At 44.8% G+C, this 22,626-nt stretch overlaps 1 protein-coding gene across 2 annotated transcripts in view; it reads right to left on the bottom strand.

Moving 5' to 3' along the window:
• LOC136306390 (aldehyde oxidase 2) overlaps positions 1 to 22,626 on the bottom strand; it is a 90,190-nt gene that overhangs the window by 58,493 nt on the left and 9,071 nt on the right. For both annotated transcript variants that reach the window (XM_066232960.1, XM_066232959.1), the window contains exons 6-13: positions 21,778 to 21,839; positions 18,565 to 18,654; positions 15,334 to 15,414; positions 13,862 to 14,006; positions 11,890 to 11,982; positions 5,814 to 5,965; positions 3,471 to 3,564; positions 1,274 to 1,383 (exon numbers count right to left, since the gene is read on the bottom strand). In XM_066232960.1, coding sequence (XP_066089057.1) covers positions 1,274 to 1,383; positions 3,471 to 3,564; positions 5,814 to 5,965; positions 11,890 to 11,982; positions 13,862 to 14,006; positions 15,334 to 15,414; positions 18,565 to 18,654; positions 21,778 to 21,839 — 827 coding nt within the window. The remainder of the gene's footprint in view (positions 1 to 1,273; positions 1,384 to 3,470; positions 3,565 to 5,813; positions 5,966 to 11,889; positions 11,983 to 13,861; positions 14,007 to 15,333; positions 15,415 to 18,564; positions 18,655 to 21,777; positions 21,840 to 22,626) is intronic.

Raw genomic sequence — 22,626 nt, forward strand, 5'->3', positions numbered from 1 at the left:
TCTTGGTGCCACTGATTAATCACTTAGACTCAATCTAAAGGGACATAAAGGATACTTGGCATGATTGGAGGGCAACTTGGCTGCCTTCTCACTCAGATTGAAATAGTGTCCTCCTGAGGGTGCATCCCCAATGCCTGATCCCCTCAAGGGACAGGGGTCACTGTACCCTTTTCTTCGGAAGTCAGGATGCCTCCGCACAGAACTCCTGGATCATTTCCATAGGCTCTTATTTTCAGGTGCCATTCCCCATAGTCTTCAGGGAGGAGGGAGGAGCTCTTCCAACACCAGTGCTTTTCAATAGGATTTGCCCAAAGTGCAAAAACGATCCACTGTCTTTCTTGGTTTGCAGAAATTACCACTTTCCATTTTTTATAGCTCATAAGGGAATCAAAATGACCTTTCCAACAGTGGGCTAAGTAATCTCGTGTTAGGAACAAGAGTCAGGAGGGGGTTGGGTGCCCCTCTGACCTCTTAGCGCCATGCCCACTGGCGTGCTGCCACGGGGTTAACGGAGATAGCCTGTAACTCAAGCGTGTTTCCATCTGTGGCCACGGTGGGTGCTGTGTTTGAGTCTGCCTGGGGTCTTTACACAGATGCACATTTGACCGGGAGCACACTCAAAGTTTTTATTCCACAGGAAAAATAACTGGAGATCATATATGGCTGAAAGCATGACTTACCATAAGATTTCCTGTGTAACCCAGCTGATCAGTGTGTGTGTGTGTGTGTGTGTGTGTGTGTGTGTGTGTGTTACATAGCTTCTCTCTGGGAAGATTATCCTCTTGGATTTAGGTACAGTTTTGGGAGAGACTCAGGGAACAGAGAGCGAGGGCAGAGGGCCTCCTCCCTAGCTGGGGGGTGGTGGTGGCCACATCACCCCCAGGCTCTTGTGTTAGCAGATGCTCCATCAACTGTTGGGGTGAGCTGGAATGAGGAGCGGGGAGGCCCCGCCCAGCCTCCATCTCTTTGTGGGTCAGGTGGAGAGCTCATTCTACAGCTTCTGCTTCCCAGAGGCCATCTGTGGACACAGGAAGCAGGCTGCAGGCCCTGGGCCAGCCCCACCCCACAGCTGAAACAACACCCTCAGTCCACACCCTGGAGCTGCCTGCTCAGGATGTCTGAGGCCCCGGGAGCCGCGCCAGGTCACTGTGAACAGGAAGTTATTATTCTCATGGTAGAGTTATGTTTCTTCTGTTTTCAAAGTTGTAAAGCTGACTGGACTCAGTGATGAAAAGGGAAAACAACTCTCAAAAGCAACCAGGGGAATTCTTACCTTTTGAGAGTGAGGGATGTATACAGATTCCAAAATTTCCTCTGGCTTGAGGCCTGCGTGTGCCAACCCAGCAAGAAAATCTGCATTTAGAGGAATCTTCCGTGCGCCTTCTGTGGAAGAAAGTGACATTTCTGCACTGTTGCCACAGAGAACGCGAGATTTATTCTGTACTTCTAAATGTTGGCAGCAAAGAAGGAAAGTGACACAGAGGAATGAGTGTGCGACAGTCAGGACTCTCCTGTCCCCTTCACAGGGAGGGGTGGTGGCAGCTTCATGACATTTACCCTAATCAGCACACACGTTATGTGAACCGGGGCTCTTCCCACCTCCAAGGGCTGCCAGGCCCATGTGGCTTTCCATCTTTCCTCAGAGGCTGGTTAACTAAACCTAACTTTCTCAATTCTGTGATCAGGTTAAAGGCATAATTTCTGCTGAGACAGGGTTTGTTTCCACTGTTACAGAGGTCAAACCATTGGGTGTACTTTTGTTCTTGTTGCCATTGTTGGCTCCTAATTTAGATGCATACACCTTTAAAGCAAAGGGAACAATGCATTAACCTTCTTTCAGCCCAACTGTTATCCTGGAGTGGTCTGAGCAGTCCCTTCTGGCTTTGACAGGTGGCTTGTGGTTCCACAGGAGGCTCAATGAGGAGATCAAACTACAGCCCAGTAGTCTGGGTTCCATTCCGGACACAGGCAGCACCATGCTGGCCGGGACAGGGCAGTAGAGAAGAAGGCCGGGGCTCCCTGAGGGTTCCCCAGAGGACCTTTGCTGGCCCGCCCTGCTGCTGGTCAGTGGGCTCCCACACTGGCCTTGCTGGAGCTGGGCTGTGCTCGGGGTACAGGTGTGTTGGCAGGGATGAGAGAACAGAGACCTTAGGCTGGGAGTAACAACCAACAGCCCTGGAGGAGAACACTTCAGTCACTCTCACCACTCCTACTGCTAGTGCAGGAGGTGGCCTGCTGCTGGCCAACCTGTCTTCCTATCAGGATACCCCAGAGTTTGGGCTCTACTCTCCTGGTCTTTGAGGGTTAGCTGGGGTCCTCCTGGATCACAGGCCTGGAGGACTCTGCAAAACGGCCGATGGGCCAGCAGGGGTGAGGCCTGTCTTCTCCGTCTTTTTGGGAGAGCCCCATGTAAGACTGAATGGGGACAGGAGAGCTTTTCCTCTGCCACCAAGTCTCTCCCAACACTCTGAGATGGGATGGGATAGTGCTGGCCAGCAGACCCCTTAGGAGGCTGACGATGCCTGGGACAGAATTCCTGGTCAGACACTCCCCCCGAAGTTCACATGGGGGCAGGCTGTGATTGCTTCCTGTGCACCCCAGTTCTGGGCCCGTGTCCTCTCGTGGAGGGCTAAATAATGGTTCCTGTGCACCCCAGTTCCTGGGCCCGTGTCCTCTCGTGGAGGGCTAAATAATGGCTGGGCCGCATGGGATGGACAGCAGGAGTGAGGATGTGATGGGTTGTGTATGAAGGGACAGGGAGGGCGAGTTAGAGGCCCTAGGAGGTGGCCCAACGGAGAAGAGGCGGGCACACCTGTTTGGAAATTGGACAGGCTGGAGTCCGCACCCTACGTGCCTCTCTCTGCGGGTGACCTCAGGTGGGTAGTTGGATGGATTAGACATGCTGTGTGTAAAGTGTCCGTCAGCCTGGCATACAGTTAGTGCCCACTAAGGGCATCCTTGGAGCTGCCTGAGGCAGTGTGGGAGCTGAGCTCTTCCAGGGAGACACGGGTAGTTTAGCATGGAGCATCCCCAGAGGAATGCTCCTCTCAGCCAGCATGCAGAACTAGTCATTGCCTTCCTCCTGCCCTCAGAGGGTCTGAGATGTCTGCAGTGTGTCCTCACCCAACTTGTGGTTTCTCACACAGCAGCTGGGGGCGGGAGGTGGGGGTGCCTGGAGAGGAGGAGGGAGCGGATCTCAAGCCACAGAGAGCCTTTGCCTCAGCCGTGCCCCCACCCCTGGCTGACACGTGGCTGACTGAGCTGTGGTGCAGGGTGGGTGTCGTGGGCATGTCTGGGTAGAGCCCGAAGGAAGCACCTGCTACCCCCTTTCATCCAAGTGCCTTCCTCCAGGAGCCTGAGCTTCCCATGGTCAGTGAGAGCCAGAGACATGGGCTCTGACTTAAAGAGAATCCTTAAAAAGAGACAAAAAAATCTTTAGGTGCTGTTCCGAGTGTTCTGAGGTAGCTTACCTTTTGATATCAGATTGAGGGTAGCGTTGCCCACAGCCAGAACCGGATTCAGATCCGAATAGCAATGCCGACTTATGATATGTCCCCCTAAAGACTAAGGAGAGGGAGTTACAGCCTGGGTCATTCTACCCCAAATCCTCTGCCCCTTAGGCATCTGCATATGGTCCTCTCTGGCGGGGAAAGAGTGCTGAGGAGCCAGGTTCCCCTTCGCAGAGGGGACTCAGTTCACACCCACACCGCCTGGGAGCGCATTCCGGAGGCCCCTCCCACTAGCTACTCTGAGTTGAGAAAAATTGACGGTGACTAACATTCATATAGCTTTTGGTGTGTTCTACCCGCTGTTGACCTTTCCACAGGTATTTACTCATCCTCACAACAACCCAGTGAGACTGATGCCATTTCTCCCTTCCATGGATGAAGACACTGGGGTGTGGAGAAATTGTGAAATATGACCAAGGTCTACCAGCTAGAAAGGGGCAGGAGTGAGATTCAAACCCAAGCAGTGATGCTCCGTGGTCAGTTCTGAATCATCCCTCATCCCCTCCTCAGTGTTGGCCACAGTGCGGAATTCATGTGGGCCATGTCTGGATTCTGGGCACGTATACTATTGAAAGTGAGGTGCCTTTTCTCTTTCTTTTTGGAAGACTCCACTTGGGTTGGGTTGAGCGCATAGTATCTCAGAACTTGGGAGGGTAATGACCAGCCGTTCAATTCAATACCCTCCTTCCCGTAGTGATGGAATCTGCAGTGACCACCCAGGGTGCTGCGTTTGGGCTGTAACACTGGTGAGGACAGGGCAAGTTTTTGTTTCTACTGAGCTGAAATCTGCCTCCCTGGACTCTCACTTTTGATTGCAGAGTGAATCCCTCTGTCCTCAGGAACCTATAAGTATCTGAGAGCAGCTCTCAGGACCCCTCTGACTGCCGCACCCCCACCACTCCTCTTTCTGACGTGGTTTCCAGCCCCTCAGGTTCCTGCAACCATCGCCTTGCCAGGCCCCGGGTGTTGGTCAGCGTTCTTGACGGGGACAGAACATTTTGAAATCACTTGAGCTTTTTCAAATAAATATGCCCTCCCCCAATTCCCTAGATCCCAATGATTTCTAATACACCATTTGGAATATGCAGGAGAGAGATCATGTATATTTTGAAAGTGGAATCATATCTCTTCTGCTTTCTCCTGCAGTAAAAAGGAAGCAGACCTGAAACCGCGTTTCCCAGATCTGAGCGTTATTCTGCAGCGGTGGTCTTAACAGTCTGGAGCAGAGAAGGTTATCCTCCTTATTGTAGGTACTACACTTCTGTTAATGCAGCCTTAAACTAAATTAGGTTCTTTGACAGTCTTTTTTTTTTTTGTATTTTTCTGAAGCTGGAAATGGGGAGAGACAGTCAGACAGACTCCCGCATGCGCCCAACCGGGATCCACCCGGCACGCCCACCAGGGGCGATGCTCTGCCCACCAGGGGCGATGCTCTGCCCACCAGGGGGCGATGCTCTGCCCCTCGGGGGGGGGGGGGGTCACTCTGCCACGACCAGAGCCACTCTAGCACTTGGGGCAGAGGCCAAGGAGCCATCCCCAGCGCTCGGGCCATCTTTTGCTCCAATGGAGCCTTGGCTGCGGGAGGGGAAGAGAGAGACAGAGAGGAAGGAGGGGGGGGTGGGGTGGAGAAGCAGATGGGCGCTTCTCCTGTGTGCCCTGGCTGGGAATCGAACCCGGGTCCCCCGCACGCCAGGCCGACGCTCTACTGCTGAGCCAACCAGCCAGGGTCTTCTTTGACAGTCTTATCATAAAATTAGCAAAACCATGAAGTCCTTTTCCCACCTACAGTACTACTTGGCTATTCAGTTAAACTTGACTTCGAATCCCCCTTTAAATACATTATTAAATAATGTTAGTTAACTATACTGCTCACAAAAATTAGGGGTTCAGAAAATGTGCAGATACTCCAGTACTTTCAGCCTTTTGTGTAGTGCATTTTCACCAATGAAATAAAAGTTGGTTTTGAATCTCATTTGCATAATTGAACAACTTTCTTTGACTTGTTTGCTTTTCTATGTTGTTTAATAAAAAAAAAAAAACCCAAATGCTTCTTTTTTTATTGCTTCATGTTCATTTTGAAATATCCTTAATTTTTGTGAGGAGTTTATCCTTTTTTTTAAAGGTTGTTTATGTTTGTTTATGTTGAGTTAATGTTGTGAGCAGTTTATCATATTTGTTTATCATGCCTGTTATTTCAATCTGCTGAGACCGTTCTGCATACAGATTCTGCCAATGCCCACTTCACCATTTCAGTGAGATTAAGGAACAGGTACGGGGTGCCTGATGGTGGGCTGGAGGACATACCGCCATATTCCGGATCTGCTGGCCCACCAGACTCCTCAGGTGTTTCAGGAGGGCTCGGTACGTCTGTGTTTTCTCCTCTGGGAGCTCCGAAACCCTCTCAGCCAGGATGGCCTCCACCTGGGCCAGACTGCAGCCAGCACCTATTGTCAGTCCTGGAAAGCAGATTTTTACATGGTAAATTCAATTCAAACATTTTTAAAATTGTTTTTACAGAGCACGTGGAAGGAGCAGCTAAGTTGTAATCATGACTCCAGGGCCACAGTGTTTTCTTGCACAGTGGCTCCCCACCCCGGCTGCCCAGAGAATCACCGGGAACTGAAACAGCACAGAGGCTCCTCCCAAGAGCAATTAAATCAGAATCTCTGGGCCTGGGGCTTTCTCCAAGGCTCCCCTGGCAGTTCTCCTGTGCAGCCAGGGCGAGGACCTCTGGGCTGGTCTATTCTTGTTGGAATAAACACAAGGGAATAGAAGCTGGAGAGAAGGAATGACAGTAACCACTAGCAGGTAGCAGACCCTACTGAAACTTCCCATGGCCTACTGGCTGACTACAGTCATGCTATCCAAAAATATTTTGTAATTAAGGGGGACAAATTTGATGGCATTAAAATAATGACAAAGTGCTTTCAATCGCCTAGGTCATTATCTAAAAATCGGAAATGCTCTGACTGCTGATATGTACCTGTACAGCTAGTCTTGATACTCAAAATCCTCAGCAATCATTTGCATGACGGGCTCTGGCTGATCAGAATGAATACAGCCCATGGCAGCAGCTGCCCCAGGTATTACATTGGATGTTGCTGGGTGTAGGGACATTGGGAAGGTTCCCAGAGAGGACCCAGGAAAGTAGTAGCCACAATGGGAGGGCATCCAGGAAGATCGGAGCAGTGTTATTTGCTACCTGGCAAGGAAGTAATTAAAAATTTTAATAAACATTGCAACCATACTTTTGATTAGTGGCAGGGTATTAGAGCTTGCTTTGGGGTTTCTGTATAGCAAGGATGTAAAGGGTTCGTGTCAATCTTTGAAAGTGAAGAAGTCATCCAGACCATTAGGAGATGACTTAGTCATTTAAAGTTAATCCTACATTCACTATTAGGTTCAGAACGTTTCCTTATATTCCTAGTTTGCTCTGAATTTATATTATAAATGAGTAAGTTTTTATTAAAGGCTTTTTCCCATCTATTTAGGTGATTACAAAATTTTGATCTTTTACTATGTTAATGTGAAAAACGAAATGATTTTCTTTCATTTTGAGAGGGGGGGGAAGGAAGACGGGAAGCACCAACTCATAGTTGCGTCACTTTAATTGTTCATTGATGCTTTTTGTACATGCCTGGATGGAGTCAGAGGTGCCCTCAAGCTGAGCCAGTGACCCCTTGCTCAAGTCCGCAACCTTGGGCTTGAAGCCCAACTTTTGGGCTCAAGCCAGTGACCTTGGGATCATGTTGATGATCCTGTGCTCAAGCTAGCAACCTGGTGCTCAAGCTGTTGAGCCTGAGCTCAAGTCAGATGAGCCCATGCACAAGCAGGTGACCTTGGGAATGACTTTCTAATGTAAAATATTTTTCTTTTTTTTTTTTAATTTGAAATTAAATTTAATGGGGTGACATTGATCAATCAGAGTACAAAGGTTTCAGGTGAACATCTCTATAGCATTTGAACTGTTGGTTATCTTGTGTGCCCCTCACCTAACATCAAATCATTGTTAGTCACCATATATTTGTCCCTTTTTACTCTCCTCCCCTCACCCCTCTCCTTCTGATAACCATTTCACTTTTATCTTTGTCCATGAGTCTCAGTTTTATATTCCACCTATGTGGAATTTCTGTGAATATAAGAAAGGAAAATCTTTCTTATATTCCTAAAATAAAATCGCCTTGGTCATTAAAAAAATTCAACCCTTACTTCTCTGAGGTTTGCAGAGTGAGTCACTAGCACATAGAGTCTAATTTTATCACTTCTAGGGCTGGGTTCTAACAGCCAGTTGCAGGCTGGTCTTTGATTTTTCTCTTGTGGATTAATCTTTGAAAATATTTAACCCCCCTTCACATAACTTTATTTTTAATCAACATTAAAAATGTCCTGGCACAATACTTCCCTCTCCTCTTCCAGCATAACCATACAACACCCCCCAATGCTTGAATAATCTCAGCTGTACTTGATTATGGAAACCATGAGCTGTTCCTTATTATCCTTTTGCTTAGCAAGTCTTGCCGAAAAGCAATAAACTGCTCCTTCATAGAAAGTCTCCACCTAGAGTCCTCATCCTGTTTCTGTTTCAGCATCTCATAAAAGGCGCTCCATTACACACGGTCCTTCCCGGACCCATCAGCTATGCTCTGTTAGTTCCTACCACTACAGGTTCCATTGGAGCTTGGTCTTTCACTTCTGCAAAAGTCCTGGCCTTATCTTTGCCCACAGGAGGGCTGGGAAGACCGAGCTTGCTTCATACAATTCCTCCTACCCAGAATCCTATTAGTAGGAAAGAAACCAGAAACAAAAAGGCTATTATTGTCTTTTTAGGTCAGAAGCATCACACAGACCTACGGGACCATCCCTTATTGGACACAGGTAGAAAAGGGCAGTTCAGCCCCATGGGAGAGTACAACACCAGCTGTCTGCTCTGTAAGTCCTCATAAGTATAGATTTCAAACTTAGGTTCAAGCCAGGCAATCTGCTGGGGCTTTTGTTCGGCCATTTCCATTGCTCACGCAACCCCCTCACTTTGGGCTAGGCATCACACCTCTATCCTGAGAATATTCTCTTTATCTCGTCTTTGGTCACAAAACCTAGCTTGTATTTTAGTGGAATTGGAAAGAGCTTTAACATGGTTTGCTTCTCAGAATGTGAGTTTTTGCTTTAACTCCATGCGTCTCAGAGGTCATGGCTCTATGGGATAAAGATGCCGTGACTTTCTGGAGCACTTACTATACTAAAGATTTTGGTGGAATAAAATGTAAACTAAACACACACACACATCATAAATTAGCATGCAAAATCCAACAAGCATGTTCCATCACAAAAATGTACTTTCTGAGGGTGCTGATGGGGAGGGAGGCACATCTGGCTCCAGAGTACCCTTGCCCCACCAGTGGCCTTTACTCTGGGGCCTCAGGAAGGGCAAGAATCCTGGGAAACCTCCCTGGAGGCCACTAGAGGGCACTCACACTTTAATTTTAAGAGGCCACGGACAAGGCACAGGTTTGTTTCCTCAGATTTCAGAATCTGGCTCTACCGCTTCCTGCAGACTCCAAACTGAGGGGGCTTTCAAATAGCCAGGGGCAGGTATAGACAGTGGTGGGATTCAAATAATTCAACAACCAGTTCTCTGCCCTAATGACTGTTTAAAGTTTTAAAAATTGATATACCGAATGGTTAGTTTATTATTTCATACATTTAATTCATAAATTAATTAAATTAAAGAACAATAAAAGAGGTACACAAAACTAGATTATGTTATAAGAAAGAGTTTTGATGCTCTGCCCCTCCGGGGCATTGCTCTGTTGAGACCAGAGTCACTCCAGCGCCTGGGGCAGAGGCCAAGGAGCCATCCCCAGCACCTGGGCCATCTTTGCTCCAATGGAGCATTGGCTGCGGGAGGGGAAGAGAGAGACAGAGAGGAAGGAGAGGGGGAGGGGTGGAGAAGCAGATGGGCACTTCTCCTGTGTGCCCTGGCTGGGAATCGAACCTGGGACCCCTTGCACGCCAGGCCGACACTCTACCACTGAGCCAACCGGCCAGGGCCAAGATATTTCCACATTACCTCTTGATTGGCATCCTCACTTGCAGTTTTTTTTACCTAGGGATTGAATGAACATTACTAGGGGCGCTTAGAATACACTGTTACACAGATGAACATTAAAGAAGAGTAAGGAATGTAAATTTGTGATTTCCACATTGGGCAGCTGCCCAGGCGCCCACCTTAGTTAGAGAGAACCCTGATGACAAGTGCCATTTTAACAACTGGTTCGCCAAACTCAACAAAAAATTAGGTACTGTATTTCCCCATGTATAAGACACACCTTAATTTCGGGGCCCCAAATTAGAAAAAAAAGTATTACATAAAGTTATTGAACTCAAGTTTTATTCATCATAAAATTCATACAACTCCTCATCCACATGAAAAAGTGAGAAATGGCAAGTAAAAAAAAATCTACAACCACTGTATAAGACACACCCAGTTCTTAGACCCCAAATTTTTCAAAACAGGGTGCGTCTTATACATGGGAAATACGGTCTGTTCTGCTGAACTGGTGTGAACCGGCTGAATCCCACCACTGGGTATATAGGAAGCTTGGGGACAGGGTGATGGTGGAAACTCTTTTCGTTTTTTCAAACAAAGCTGCTTATTTTCATTTAGTTATTTAAGACTTGCTTGAAGTCAGGGTTGTGGTGCTACAGAGAAGTTTGAAAAACATGGGCTAAGCGATGCCCCGGGGCGAAGATGAGAGGAAGGGCTTTCCATCCGAACCTGCTGCTCAAGCCAGCTGGCTAAACTCCCAACCCACCCATTTTTTTTTCTTCCTCTTCTCTCTGCGGGGGGTAAAATAAATTAATACTTGTCCTCCCATCTTTTTAGTTTTTCTAGGCTGGGCTAATAATTAAATTAGCACAGAGAGATTAACAGGAGAAAATCAAAGTATAATATAAATACATGCGTATGGAGAAATCACATAGGTTGGAAAACTCCAAAGACAGAGGCACCACTGGGTATGTAAGACACTTTGGACAAACATGAAAAAAGGTAAAAGGGGTTTTAAGATTTCAGAAGCGAGAATGGGTGATTTACAGGTGGTTGAGTAAAGTGGAACATATAAGGCAGGAGAGTTCTTGCTGGGCAACTCAGAAAAAAGGGGGCGCAGGGGGTATCTAGCCAACAAACCCCTGTTTGAAGCCCTTTATTTACCATACTTAATTCAAATTAGGCTAAGGCAGCATCTTAAGATCTCCTTCCTGAAGCAGGTTTCTGTCTGAATCTCTTGGGGAGATAAAGGGAGGGTCAAAGGCTCCTCAGGTGTGCTACTGCATTGATTGTCCGAGGCTGAGCTGGGGAGCCCTGGTGCTGAGCAGAACCGGGAAGGGTCCCCTCTCTTGCAGTCGGGTGGAGTGAGGCTAGGGCGGGGCAGGCTTGCTGGTCTGCAGCACAGTCCCAGTTTGGCTGATGATGGTTAGAGGCCAGGAAGCTAGGACTCCTGGATGGCAGTGATGGAGCCAAGGCAGGTCCCCTCCGCTGCCCACCACTGACCCCACAAACACACAGTGGCTTGCTTTCAGTTCAATCACCCTCCCTGTCACCTAAGTTCAGGAAGTCATTATTACCACTGCATCCCAAATTCAAGTTCCTGACCAACTCATTTATTTGTTTCTTTTCCCCATTAAGTCATTGGGCACTTATATGCATGCACAATATTCACAGACATGTACATTTATGCTAGAACTTTTGGGAGGTTGCAGAAAAGAGAAAAGTGAAGTTACTTTTGTCAGAGGATTACCATGCATCTTGAAGGCAAAGTCTTGCAGGCTTCCGCCACTTTGTGAGTGCTACCTTGCCTGATGATATATGCACACAGTAGGCTCTTAAGGATATTGTAAGTGACTGGGGATGCTTGCCCAGGCAGGTTTTTGTCCCATTTGGCTTCTTGCCATCGTCCCCACTAGACAAACAGTATTTGATGGCTAGACAACATTTCTCCTACTCTCTCTCTGCAAACAGCCTTGGTTGCTGGAATGGACTATTCAACCAACCGATGGATAGCACCAGTTATCTCTTACTGTCTTTCCATCAAAGTGACACAGCAGATTTATTGCTTCTAGGTCACTATGGCATTTAACAGGCAAAAACCCTGCGGGTGACTACAAGGTCTTGAATAATATACATATTATCTGAATGCCTCATATTCTGTGCACGGGTTTTGATGGTAAATTTTCATAGTGGGGTGTACATCAGAAAAAAGATAAAGAGCTAGAAATAAGCCAGACAAGATAAGTGCATGAAGAATTTCCAAACTATTTAGCAAGTGGAAGTTTAGTGCAGGGACTGGTTCGTTGATATTTTACAACATCACCAGAAACTCACCCTCACTGGTTTTAGACACCATACTCAGCTCAGAAATCCTGGCAGGAGAGAGGACAATTGGGTAAAAATGTCCTTGAGATTTCATTGCAGGTCCTGAAAAGTAAATATAGATTTTAGAGAGAGTTAGAAAAGAGAAAATGCCTTTTTTGGCATTGGAAGTTTTTAATAAAAAATGTTCAGGTACTAATTTTATAATTGATAATAAATGTATACAGATGTGAAGAAGTGGCTACGTACCCAGCCAAGTCAATTTTTTTTCTTTTATTTTTTCTAGCCAAGTCATTTTATAGCACATACGCTTCCAGTGTGTGCATTTATTTATACATTCACTGCATGTATATAAAAATAGGAAGCAAAATGGATGAGAGGTTCTGAGGAAGCTCTTACATGTGCACACAGGAGACATATATTAGAATATCTGAATAGTCACAACTTGAAAAGCACTCCATGTCCTTCAACAATAGAATAAGACAATGGATGCATCAGTTGTGCCATAGTCATACTATGAAATCAAGCACGATTACACTGTGAATGAATCTCAGCTCAACAATGTTCAATGAACATAGCAAACTGCAGAAGCATAATGTTGTGTCAATCCATTTATGTGAAGTTCAAAATTATGTAAAACTAAATGATGTATTGCTTAGGGCAGGGGTCGGGAACCTATGGATTGCAAGCCAGATGTGGCTCTTTTGATGGCTGCATCTGGCTTGCAGACAAATCTTTAATAAAAAAAAAATAACGTTAAAAATATAAAACATTCTCATGTATTACAATCCATTCATTTTCTACCGCTCATGTTCATGGTTGCTGGTGGCTGGAGCCAATCACAGCTGTCCTCTGGGACAACACCAAATTTTTATTGGATAATGCATAACGTACATGGGTCGTTGTATGGCTCTCACAGAATTACAATACATTTTAAAATATGTGGTGTTCATGGCTCTCTCAGCCAAAAAGGTTCCCGACCCCTGGCTTAGGGATTCAAACATATGGTAAAACTGTAAAAACAAGGAAGAGACTGACCAGCACCACATTTGGGCTAATGAGTCCCTTCGAGAGGAAGTTAGTCAAGTTCTTGTTCTTTTTTTTTTTTTTAGCGAGAGAGGCAGAGAGAGACAGATAGGAACTGACAGACAGGAAGGGAGAAAGATGAGAAGCATCAATAATTCATTGCAGCACTTTAGTTGTTCATTGATTGCTTTCTCATACGTGTCTTGATGGAGGAAGGGGGCTACAGCCCCCTTTGCTAAAGCCAGAGACCTGGGGCTCAAGTCAGCGACCTTGGGCTTTAAACCAGTGACCTTTGGGCTCAAGCCAGTGAGGATGGGGTCATATTTATGATCCCATGCTCAAGCCCGTGACCCTGTGCTCAAGCTGGTGAGCCCGCTCTCAAGCTGGTGACCTCGGGGTTTTGAACCTGGGTCCTCTGTTTCCTAGGCCGATGCTCTATCCACTGTGCCACCGCCTAGTCAGGCCAAGTTCTTATTCTTAAACTAGTGGTGGGTGATAACTGGGTGTGCATCATTAATATACTCATGCATATGTTATAACATTCTATTATATCTATTCACTATTTAGCAAAATCAACATAAAAAAGGACAAGATAAAGTAAACAATAAAAAAAAATCCTCTAATACTTTCTTTCCACACCTCAAGGGGTTGCCCACATAGTCTCAGGGTCTTGAACTGTGGAGACCATTATAGTATAATGTAATGTAGTATAACATAACAATGCTTATATTATACTTTTTATATTGTTGTTATAATTATTACAACTCATGTATATGTATAATTTATATACAATTATATAATTATATGTAATTATAATATATTATTATGTGTTAATATTTTTATCATAAAGGATGAGGTTTTTATCCTTAAAAGCAGTGTTTTAGACTGAAAGCACAGTAGGGGCAGGTAAGTCCAGCCTGGTGTTAATGGTAGCACAAGAACCGCTGTGACCACTCACCCAGTGAGGTGTTGCCCAGGATGAGAGGGGCTTCCGGGTGTTTCACTTTCAGCTCCAAGAGATCCTTGAGGGTCCCAGGGAAGATCCAGGTAACCCTCTCTCCATAAAAGGTCAGAGTTCTTGTTTCTGGACTCTCTGCGATTCTCTAAGAGCAAATAACAAGTGTGTGTGAGCACATGTGCACACCAGTCCCCCAGGTTAGGCAAGACCCCAGATGGAGGTCTGTTCCATCTAGCCAGATTCAGGAGGTCCACTTGACCAAAAAGATACTACACCCATCGATTAAGGCTTAAAGTTTCATAATTACATATTTACTCTTTTAGCTTAAGACTTGTTTATAATATGTAGCTCTTTTGAGACAAGTGACAATATGAACTGGCACCTGTCATTGAGCCTTCAGTATAGATTAATGTAACAGAATTTATTATCATGGCTTTAAAAAGCACAATTGTACTAATGCTCTTAAGTTAATATATTCAGCCTGGACTTTCCCTCTAAAGTCCAAACTCATTTATCTGAATGAGTACTCAATGTCTGCTCTTAGATGTGGAATAAGCATTTCAAATTTGACATGTTCAAAACCAAGACCTCATATTTCATCCACTTCCACGCCCCACAAAAACCTCCCAAAGAAAGACTACTCTGCTCCCAGGGAGGTCTTCTCCTTCTCCGTAAATGGCCACCTTCCAGCTGCCCAAAGCCCCGAGTCAGGCTTGACTCCTCTCTCCTACACCCCACGTCACACCCACTAGCGAAGCCTGTCAGCTCTTCTTCCAAAATATATCCAGACTCCACCTCCTCCTCACCACCTGCCCCCCGGCAGCCTGGTGGTCTCTTAGGATGGCTTCAGTGCCCTGACTGGGCTCCCTGCTTCTGTCCTCGCCCCTTCGCACGCTTCTCCCATCCCAGCAGCCAACCCGACCTCGGATCCTGTTACAGCGCAGCTAAGAGCATACCCCTTCTCTGTCCACCCTCCCTGCTAGCTTCTCATCTCACATAGAGTGAAGGCCGTAAGTCCGGTATGGTCTCCCCCACCCCTCCCAGCCAGGCTGGCCCCTGCCCTGTCCCTTCACCAGGAGGGGCATTCTCCCACCCTTCACTCCTATTCACTTGCTGCGCCCACTGCCTGGCTGCAAGTGCTCCTTAGGGTTCATGGACTGGAGTGGCCAAAAAGACCAAGTTAGAAGTTGAGCAAAGCTGTATGGCTTGGGGCAGTTAACAGGGACACACTGTAGATGACAATGATGAGTATAATGATGATGTCACTTAAAAAATAGCCTCAGCTGAGACTTCGGGGTATGTGTCCAGGGCATCAGCCAGGGCTTGGTGAGCTGATCAGGGACAAGCATGTTGATCTGATCAAACCTTACCACAATTTGACAGTTTCACAGGAAGGAACGGGGTGGTTTTAGAAACTGAGTTGACAACCAGTGACATTTAAACAATCACATAAAACACCCAATTCATCTTACCAAGAGTTCTGGGGGAAATATGAGCTCCTGGGTAGGGTCCAAGGGCTGGAACTCGTCCTTTGTAAATAACCCTGTGGAAATCTTTATAAAGGGCAGAAGAAGATGACCTTGTCAGCCCAGTTCAACTGGAAACAGCACTGTAATTATTTACACTAACCAGGCAGAATGAACTTAGTTATAACTCTCCTACTCACCTTGTACAGGGAAGTCATTCAAACCAAATTGTTTTAAGAATTTTATTGTAAGAGAAATATTGATTTGACACTATTGTGATACTGAAAAAAAGTATTCTATAAGATATTTCAAATAGTACCCCATGGAATATCAAGAGAGTCTATGAAAAACTATCAGAGGTTAAATAAATTTGGGATTCAAACCAGTATCCTCTCATCTGTCAAGTCAGGATTCAAAATGCTCAAAGCTCTGAGAGGTCCTGTAGCTTAAATAAAAATAAGCCGAAATATACACACCCAAGTGTAAGCACACATGCATGCCCCACTCACTCGAATAACCACAGTTAATGTTAATGGAGTGCCTATTTTCTAAGTGCTTTGCATGGATTAGTAGTTTATGGAATCCTCCCATTGACTATACAAAAAAAGCAAATTATCATCTCCATTTCAAACACTTAGGAAACAAAAGCACAGTGAAAAGTTACCCAAACAGTGATCTTATTTGAATCAGTATGTTTTAGCTTTGGAAGTCCTTATTCCCAGCAAACATGCACGAAGAGGTCAGGAAGACGGGGAGAGCACTGTGGGAGCAGGACCAGAGGTCTGTTTAACAGGGTAGAGTATGAGGAGAGATGGAGGCGGACGGATATGGGCTCCTTCTCAGCTCTGCCACGACTCTAACACCTCCTGTGGAATTGGACGAATATTTTGAGAGGTGTCACAATTAGGTAAAATGGTCTGACATTTGTCTAGCACTCCCCATGTTTTTCTATCACTCTGTGATCTTCTCAGGGTCTAGAAAGAAAAAAAAATTGTAATGGTTCTTTGTAAAAGTTCTTAGTAGGACTCCCAATTGAAGCATTATAGGCCAGTATCTGAACGATTGGGCTATGTATTAGTTGGAATTAGAAGTGTAGGCAGTACCTGGGAGCAATAATGTGATATATTTCTAAAACCTAGAAATAAGATTGTGCCTGAGAGTTAAAGTGTAAAATAAACATCATGAGGAATTAGAAGTTCCCCTTGTCAGGCGCTGGGCTTAGATAACTGTTACCCAATAGAAGATGTTAACACAGCTTAGAGAGAAGGGAGGGTCTGGAAGCAGACATCAGGTCTACCCTGTGGAAGAGAGGGGTCTTCTATAACAGTGGTCCCCAACCTTTTTTGGGCCACAGACCAGTTTAATGTCAGAAAATATTTTCACGGACTGGCCTTTAGGGTGGGACGGATAAATGCACAAAATAAAACTATGCGACCGATGTAAAAACTGTGGTATTTTAAAATATAACTGTTGAACTTACGAGACAAGTGTCAAGAGTGAATCTTAGACCGGATGTAACAGAGGAAATCTAATCATTTTTAAAAAATAAAATATCGTTCAGACTTAAATATAAATAAAACGGAAATAATGTAAGTTATTTATTCTTTCTCTGTAAACCGGTACCAAATGGCCCACGAACCAGTACCGGTCTGCGGCCCGGGGATTGGGGACCACTGTTCTATAATGTTGCCCCCTAAGAGTATTCAGTTGCTCTGCCTCCATGCTCACCGAGCAACCTTCTCAAATTGTGGTTTCCTATGTGTGTGTGTTTTTTAAAACTTAACAATATGAAAGGCCAGTGTATTTGGCAATACACAGAGATGTAACAATAACTCTCATTTTGTAACATTTTACATATTAAACATAGCTTTCTCATATCTTATTTCCTGTGATCCTTGTTTTTTTCTGTTTTCTTTTTTTATAATTGAGAAAAAACATGTGGCTCAGTGATCATAAGATTTACTTTGTATTTGTGTTTCTCTTTATAAAGGATTATCAGGGAACATCATGTTCTTTGAGTCTGGTTAAAGTGAGTCAGGTGATCCCCAGAGCCTCATCATTGCCCAGATTGAAATCCAAGGCCATAGAATGGAGGATCAGACTTTCGAATGTACTGGCCCCTCCAGGGCACTAATTTTCTGTGAAACTGTCATGGGGCAGGGGGTGGGGAGGGGGGGAGTGCAGCTTATTTTCCTTTGCAACACCCTTATGTTCATTGCATACCTATTCAGACCAAAATACAGAGACAGTGGGAGGCCAAGTATGGGGACAAGGTAGGTCTAAGGCAGGGGTCCCAAACTTTTTACACAGGGGGCCAGTTCACTGTCCCTCAGACTGTTGGAGGGCCGGACTATAAAAAAAACTATGAACAAATCCCTGTGCACACTGCACATATCTTATTTTAAATAAAAAACAAAACAAAACGGGAACAAATACAATATTTAAAATAAAGAACAAGTAAATTTAAATCAACAAACTGACCAATATTTCAATGGGAACTATGCTCCTCTCACTGACCACCAATGAAAGAGGTGCCCCTTCTGGAAGTGCTGCGGGGGCCGGATAAATAGCCTTGGGGGGCCGCATGCGGCCCGCGGGCCGTAGTTTGGGGACCCCTGGTCTAAGGGGTAGAAATAGTTCAGGAGGGAGATGATGGGCTCATTTTCCTCACTGAGGGAGCCATCTCTGTCCTGTTTTCCAGCTTCTCTAAATAGTTCATCTAAGAACTTGGCAGTGGGTCTTTTTTGGAAACCAGTACTTCTGAGAGAGCAGGGCCAGGGACTGGAACATTGCAGGCCGGCCCTCCCAGCTGTGGGGCTATGAAGTCACCACGTGACTTTGGACAGGGTCCTCAGCCTTCCCAAGGCTGCAGTGGCCTTTCCATGCAAAGGAGGGAACAGTGATAGGGGACAGCTCTGCACAAGAAGGGTCAGGCACAGGAACACACTTCCACTGAGATGCGGACTCGTCATGTCTGGGGTTGGTCTTTTTTCTCATCTGAGCTGGGTTTTGTTTTGTCATTGCAGGATTTCAGAGAGCCGGGAGGAAAGCCAAGGCCTGGGCTTTGTTTGCATCTCCACTTTCCCCACCTCCCAGCTGAAAGGGCTTTGCTTGTGTGGGCACTTCGATATTTATAAGTAGAGCAGAGAATGACCAGCAGAACTAACAAGCACAGCGTCAACACTGGGCCAGCGCTAAGCAGCACTCTCAGGGAGAGGACAAAAGAAAGGGACTCACGTCACTCTGCTGGCCGTGTGAGGGAGAATCATTCTCTCCCCGATCCAAGCAGCATTTTCCTGTCCCTTTCTGTTCACAGCCATTTGACTCCTAAGAAGGTAAAATGCCTTGAGATGAAATCTTTTTTTTTTTTTAATAGTAAATGGGCATGTGCCTTGAAAGGTTTGACAATTTAAATGAGACAACATTTTTCATCACTGTGATGGTTTCTATTGGAACAGGGATCACCCCAGACCTTTCTTCTTTTCTGCTTTATTTTTAAAGTAAAATAATACATATAGAATATATAAAATTATAGATATATAACATATAAAGAATATGTAATTATAGTATAAAACAATATACAGAATATAGAGAAGCATAAAAAATAAACTATCATTACCTATTCCAATGGAAATATTTTTACAGAATATATATTTGTACTATATTTATAACACAATATACTTTTCATTTTTTCTTTTTGTTCATTTATTTGCCTATTGCTTTGTTTTGTTATTTACCTACTTGTTTATTTATATTGGGAGACTTTTACCATATCATAAAATGTCTTTAAAATATAATTTGCTGATTGCATAATAATTCATCTTCTGGATATCTATGAACGTATGAAAAATTTGTTGTTGAGGTATACTTAGATTTTTTCCCTACATTTCATAACTATAAATAACATTATAGTAAACATTTCTGTTCATTACTTATACAACTTTGTGTATATCTCTGAATTTTAGGCAAAATTCTAGTGGAAGAATTAATTTATAAGATGCTTTTCAGAGCAATAACTATCCATTCTCTGGCTAGCATATGTAAGACTCAACAACATTGAATATTATTATATAAGAATCTTAAAAAAATGAAAAGTAAAAATAAAAAACAGAGATGAAAAAAAAACATGTTGGTAACCAGACATTTGGGATTTGCATGGGACTCACTGGGAATAAATGGACAATGAATTTTAAAGCAGGTTCCCATTTCCTCCTAACTCACCTCTTGTATCCTTTTCTTTACATACTTTCCCTAAATATCTAACAAAATAATACTTCCAGACACTCAAGTCTCAGTTTCTGACCAAATGTCTCATGCTGCCATCTTCCTAATTCTGTTCAAGAAGCAATACGGCCTGACCAGGCAGTGGCACAGTGGTTAGAGCATTGGCCTAAGATGCTGAAGACCCAGGCTCAAAACCCTGGACACCTGGCGTGAGCGTGGGCTCCTCTGCTTTGAGCGTGGTCTCATGGGGTCGCCAGCTTGAGCATGGGATCAGAGATATGACCCCATGGTCACTGACTTGACCCCAAAGGTCACTGGCTTAAAGTCCAAGGTTATTGGCTTGAGCAAGGGATCACTGGCTCAACTGGAGTCCCCTAGTCAAGGCATATAGGAGAAAGCAATCAATGAACAACTAAGGCCCTGCAACTATGAGTTGATGCTTCTCATCTCTCCCTTCTTGCCTGTCTTTCTCTCTACCTTCCCATCTCTCTCCCTGAAAAAAAAAAAAAAGAAAAGAAAAGAAAAGCAAGAGAGCTGAGCCATAGTAGCAACGAGTGCTTCCCTGTTTACTCAAAGCTCTAAGACAGGGGTCAGGAACCTATGGCTCGCGAGCCAGATGTGGCACTTTTGATGGCTGCATCTGGCTTGCAGACAAATCTTTAATAAAAAATAATAACGTTAAAAATATAAAACATTCTCATGTATTACAATCCATTCATTTCCTACCGCTCATGTTCATGGTTGTGGGTGGCTGGAACCAATCACAGCTGTCCTCCGGGACAACAGCAAATTTTTATCGGATAATGCCTAACATACATGGATCGTTGTATGGCTCTCATGGAATTACATTTTAAAATATGTGGCGTTCATGGCTCTCTCAGCCAAAAAGGTTCCCAACCCCTGCTCTAAGTGCTTCCAGATGGGCCATGAGTCAATGATGCCAGAAAAAGCCAGTCTCTTCTTGGTCTAGTAGCTAAGAACCTCAAGTGTCCCTGGCAGGGCTTGGTTCCTTTCACCCCTTGAAGTTTCTAGGGCCTGCTGGCTGCAGGGTGGGTCTCTAACACATTTTTGCCTTTATTCTCAATGGCTGTGCCTGCAAAGGTGATAACATCTGATTCCATAAGGAGAGAGCTTTCTTTAACATTCTTTATTTGTATTTCACAAGTGCTTTTCCATTTACACTAGCAGTCTGATGAGTTTATAGCTATTTATTTTTTCAGCTTGTCAATTTCAGCTCTCCCGTGTGGCAGAAGTCTGGGGTGTGCGTGGGGCCCTTCTCTCCCTACCCTGACTTTGTTCTGTACTGTGAGGGGCCTCACCCAGCCTTGTGAGTACCCCAGCCTGAATGACCAAGTTCTGTCCATTTGCCCCCAAAACAACTAGTGGTTGGCCATCCTTTGACCTAGGGGTACACACACTGGCTGTTATCATCTGCTCTAGGATGATGGACGCAGGAAGAGACTTCTGTCAGGCCTGGGAATGGGGTCAAGACCAGATCTGGGTCATGGTCCAGAAAAGAGGTGAAGGCTTCAGGTGAACAAGTCACCTTGAACCCGTGGCCTCTTGGGGGTAGCTGAAAGAGGACCAGGGAGGAATCTTTCAAAGTGTGGTGTCCACCTTGCTTGGGTCTAAGGTTGGTACTGCCCACAACAGTCCTGCCCTCAAGAGTGGGTGATCAGATGTGCCCTGCTGGTCCCCTCATCAAACGCTAGTCCCAGTGTCAGCAACATTATTAATAACAGTAGGACCTATTTGTTGAGCCCTTCTGAAGTGCCAAGCAGGACTTTGCGACATGCTTGGCCACGATTTCTCATTTGATCCTCACATCAGCCCAGTGAGGTGTCCTCATTTTGTGCTTCTGGACATGGGGTGAAGTTTGGATTCTAGGCTGCATATTTGGCTTCCTTATTTGCTCACACTTTTGCAGCTGGATTTTTGGAACAAAACTTGCCTCTCTTAAAGAAACTCCATGCCCTTACTTGTGGCTTTGGGTTTGTCCGGTTCTAATACCTTGCTAAACTTTCATGGAAGATGTCTGGAAGGCTGGTTCTATTACCTGACTTCCCCCTATGGTGTGACTCCCTTAGGTCAAGCTGGAGCTAACTCACTTGTCTCCCTTACAGTTTGTTTAGACAGTTTTAAAAATTCAACTCCTATATTTCCAGCCTTAACCAGCTATCATTGTCATTCTTACTCTGGAAGGTGTTCCCATAGTCACCTACTCACCATGCAGAAGGTCTTTCCACTCTCAAGAATTGGCCGATACCCAGTGCAGCGGCATAGATTACCTAATAAAATAAGAAACATGATTATCAGTAGGCTTTATATTTACTGGGTTTTATTGAAAGTTAAAACAGATGCAGGTATTTTTCAGATTATTTAAATATTGAATATCTGCCAGATTGTTCAATGTTTTTTTCTCTTCTCAGAATATTATCTTTTTCGCTATCTCAATTCCAGTTTTATTCTTTGTCTTAGAGAAGACGATAGTCTATTTGGTGATTTCAGCATGTATCTATTGACAACAACTATATCTCTGACACTATGGAAGATACGGGGACCCTAAAATCCAGAAAATTTAGGCCATTTTTAAAGCACTATATGAGCAAAGTAACAGTTTGTTAGTAGGGCTCCTCCGTGGTTTTTAGATCACTGCATTATAATTTCCTGAAGTGTTTATTAAATATGCGCCTGAACTGGAATGGGTCCAGGAATCAGCACTCACGAGGTCTGAGAATAATTCCACTCTATGGTAACACTGGAGAAACTCAGGTTTCCAAGGATAAAGGCATAAGGTGGGTGTGGAGGAGGGTCAATGTGAAATACGATTCATTTAAGAAGGCTTCACAAAGAAGCCTGGGCTGGAAGGATAAGCAAGCAGTAGGTTGGTGGAGAGCAGGAAGGGGACATTCAGGGTTCATGGAGCAGATGAATAAAGGTGCAGAAGTAAAAATGTGCAAAGTAATTGGGGGCTGAGAGGAGACTGGCCAGGAGAGAGTTGGGTAGCAGAGGAGGAATCATGAATTAATGAGGCCAGTTGGACTTCTCTGAGTGCCTGGTGTAGGAGGTAGGCTT

The sequence above is a fragment of the Saccopteryx bilineata genome, chromosome 5 (genome assembly GCF_036850765.1).
Source record: "Saccopteryx bilineata isolate mSacBil1 chromosome 5, mSacBil1_pri_phased_curated, whole genome shotgun sequence".
NCBI classification, from domain to species: Eukaryota; Metazoa; Chordata; class Mammalia; order Chiroptera; family Emballonuridae; genus Saccopteryx; species Saccopteryx bilineata.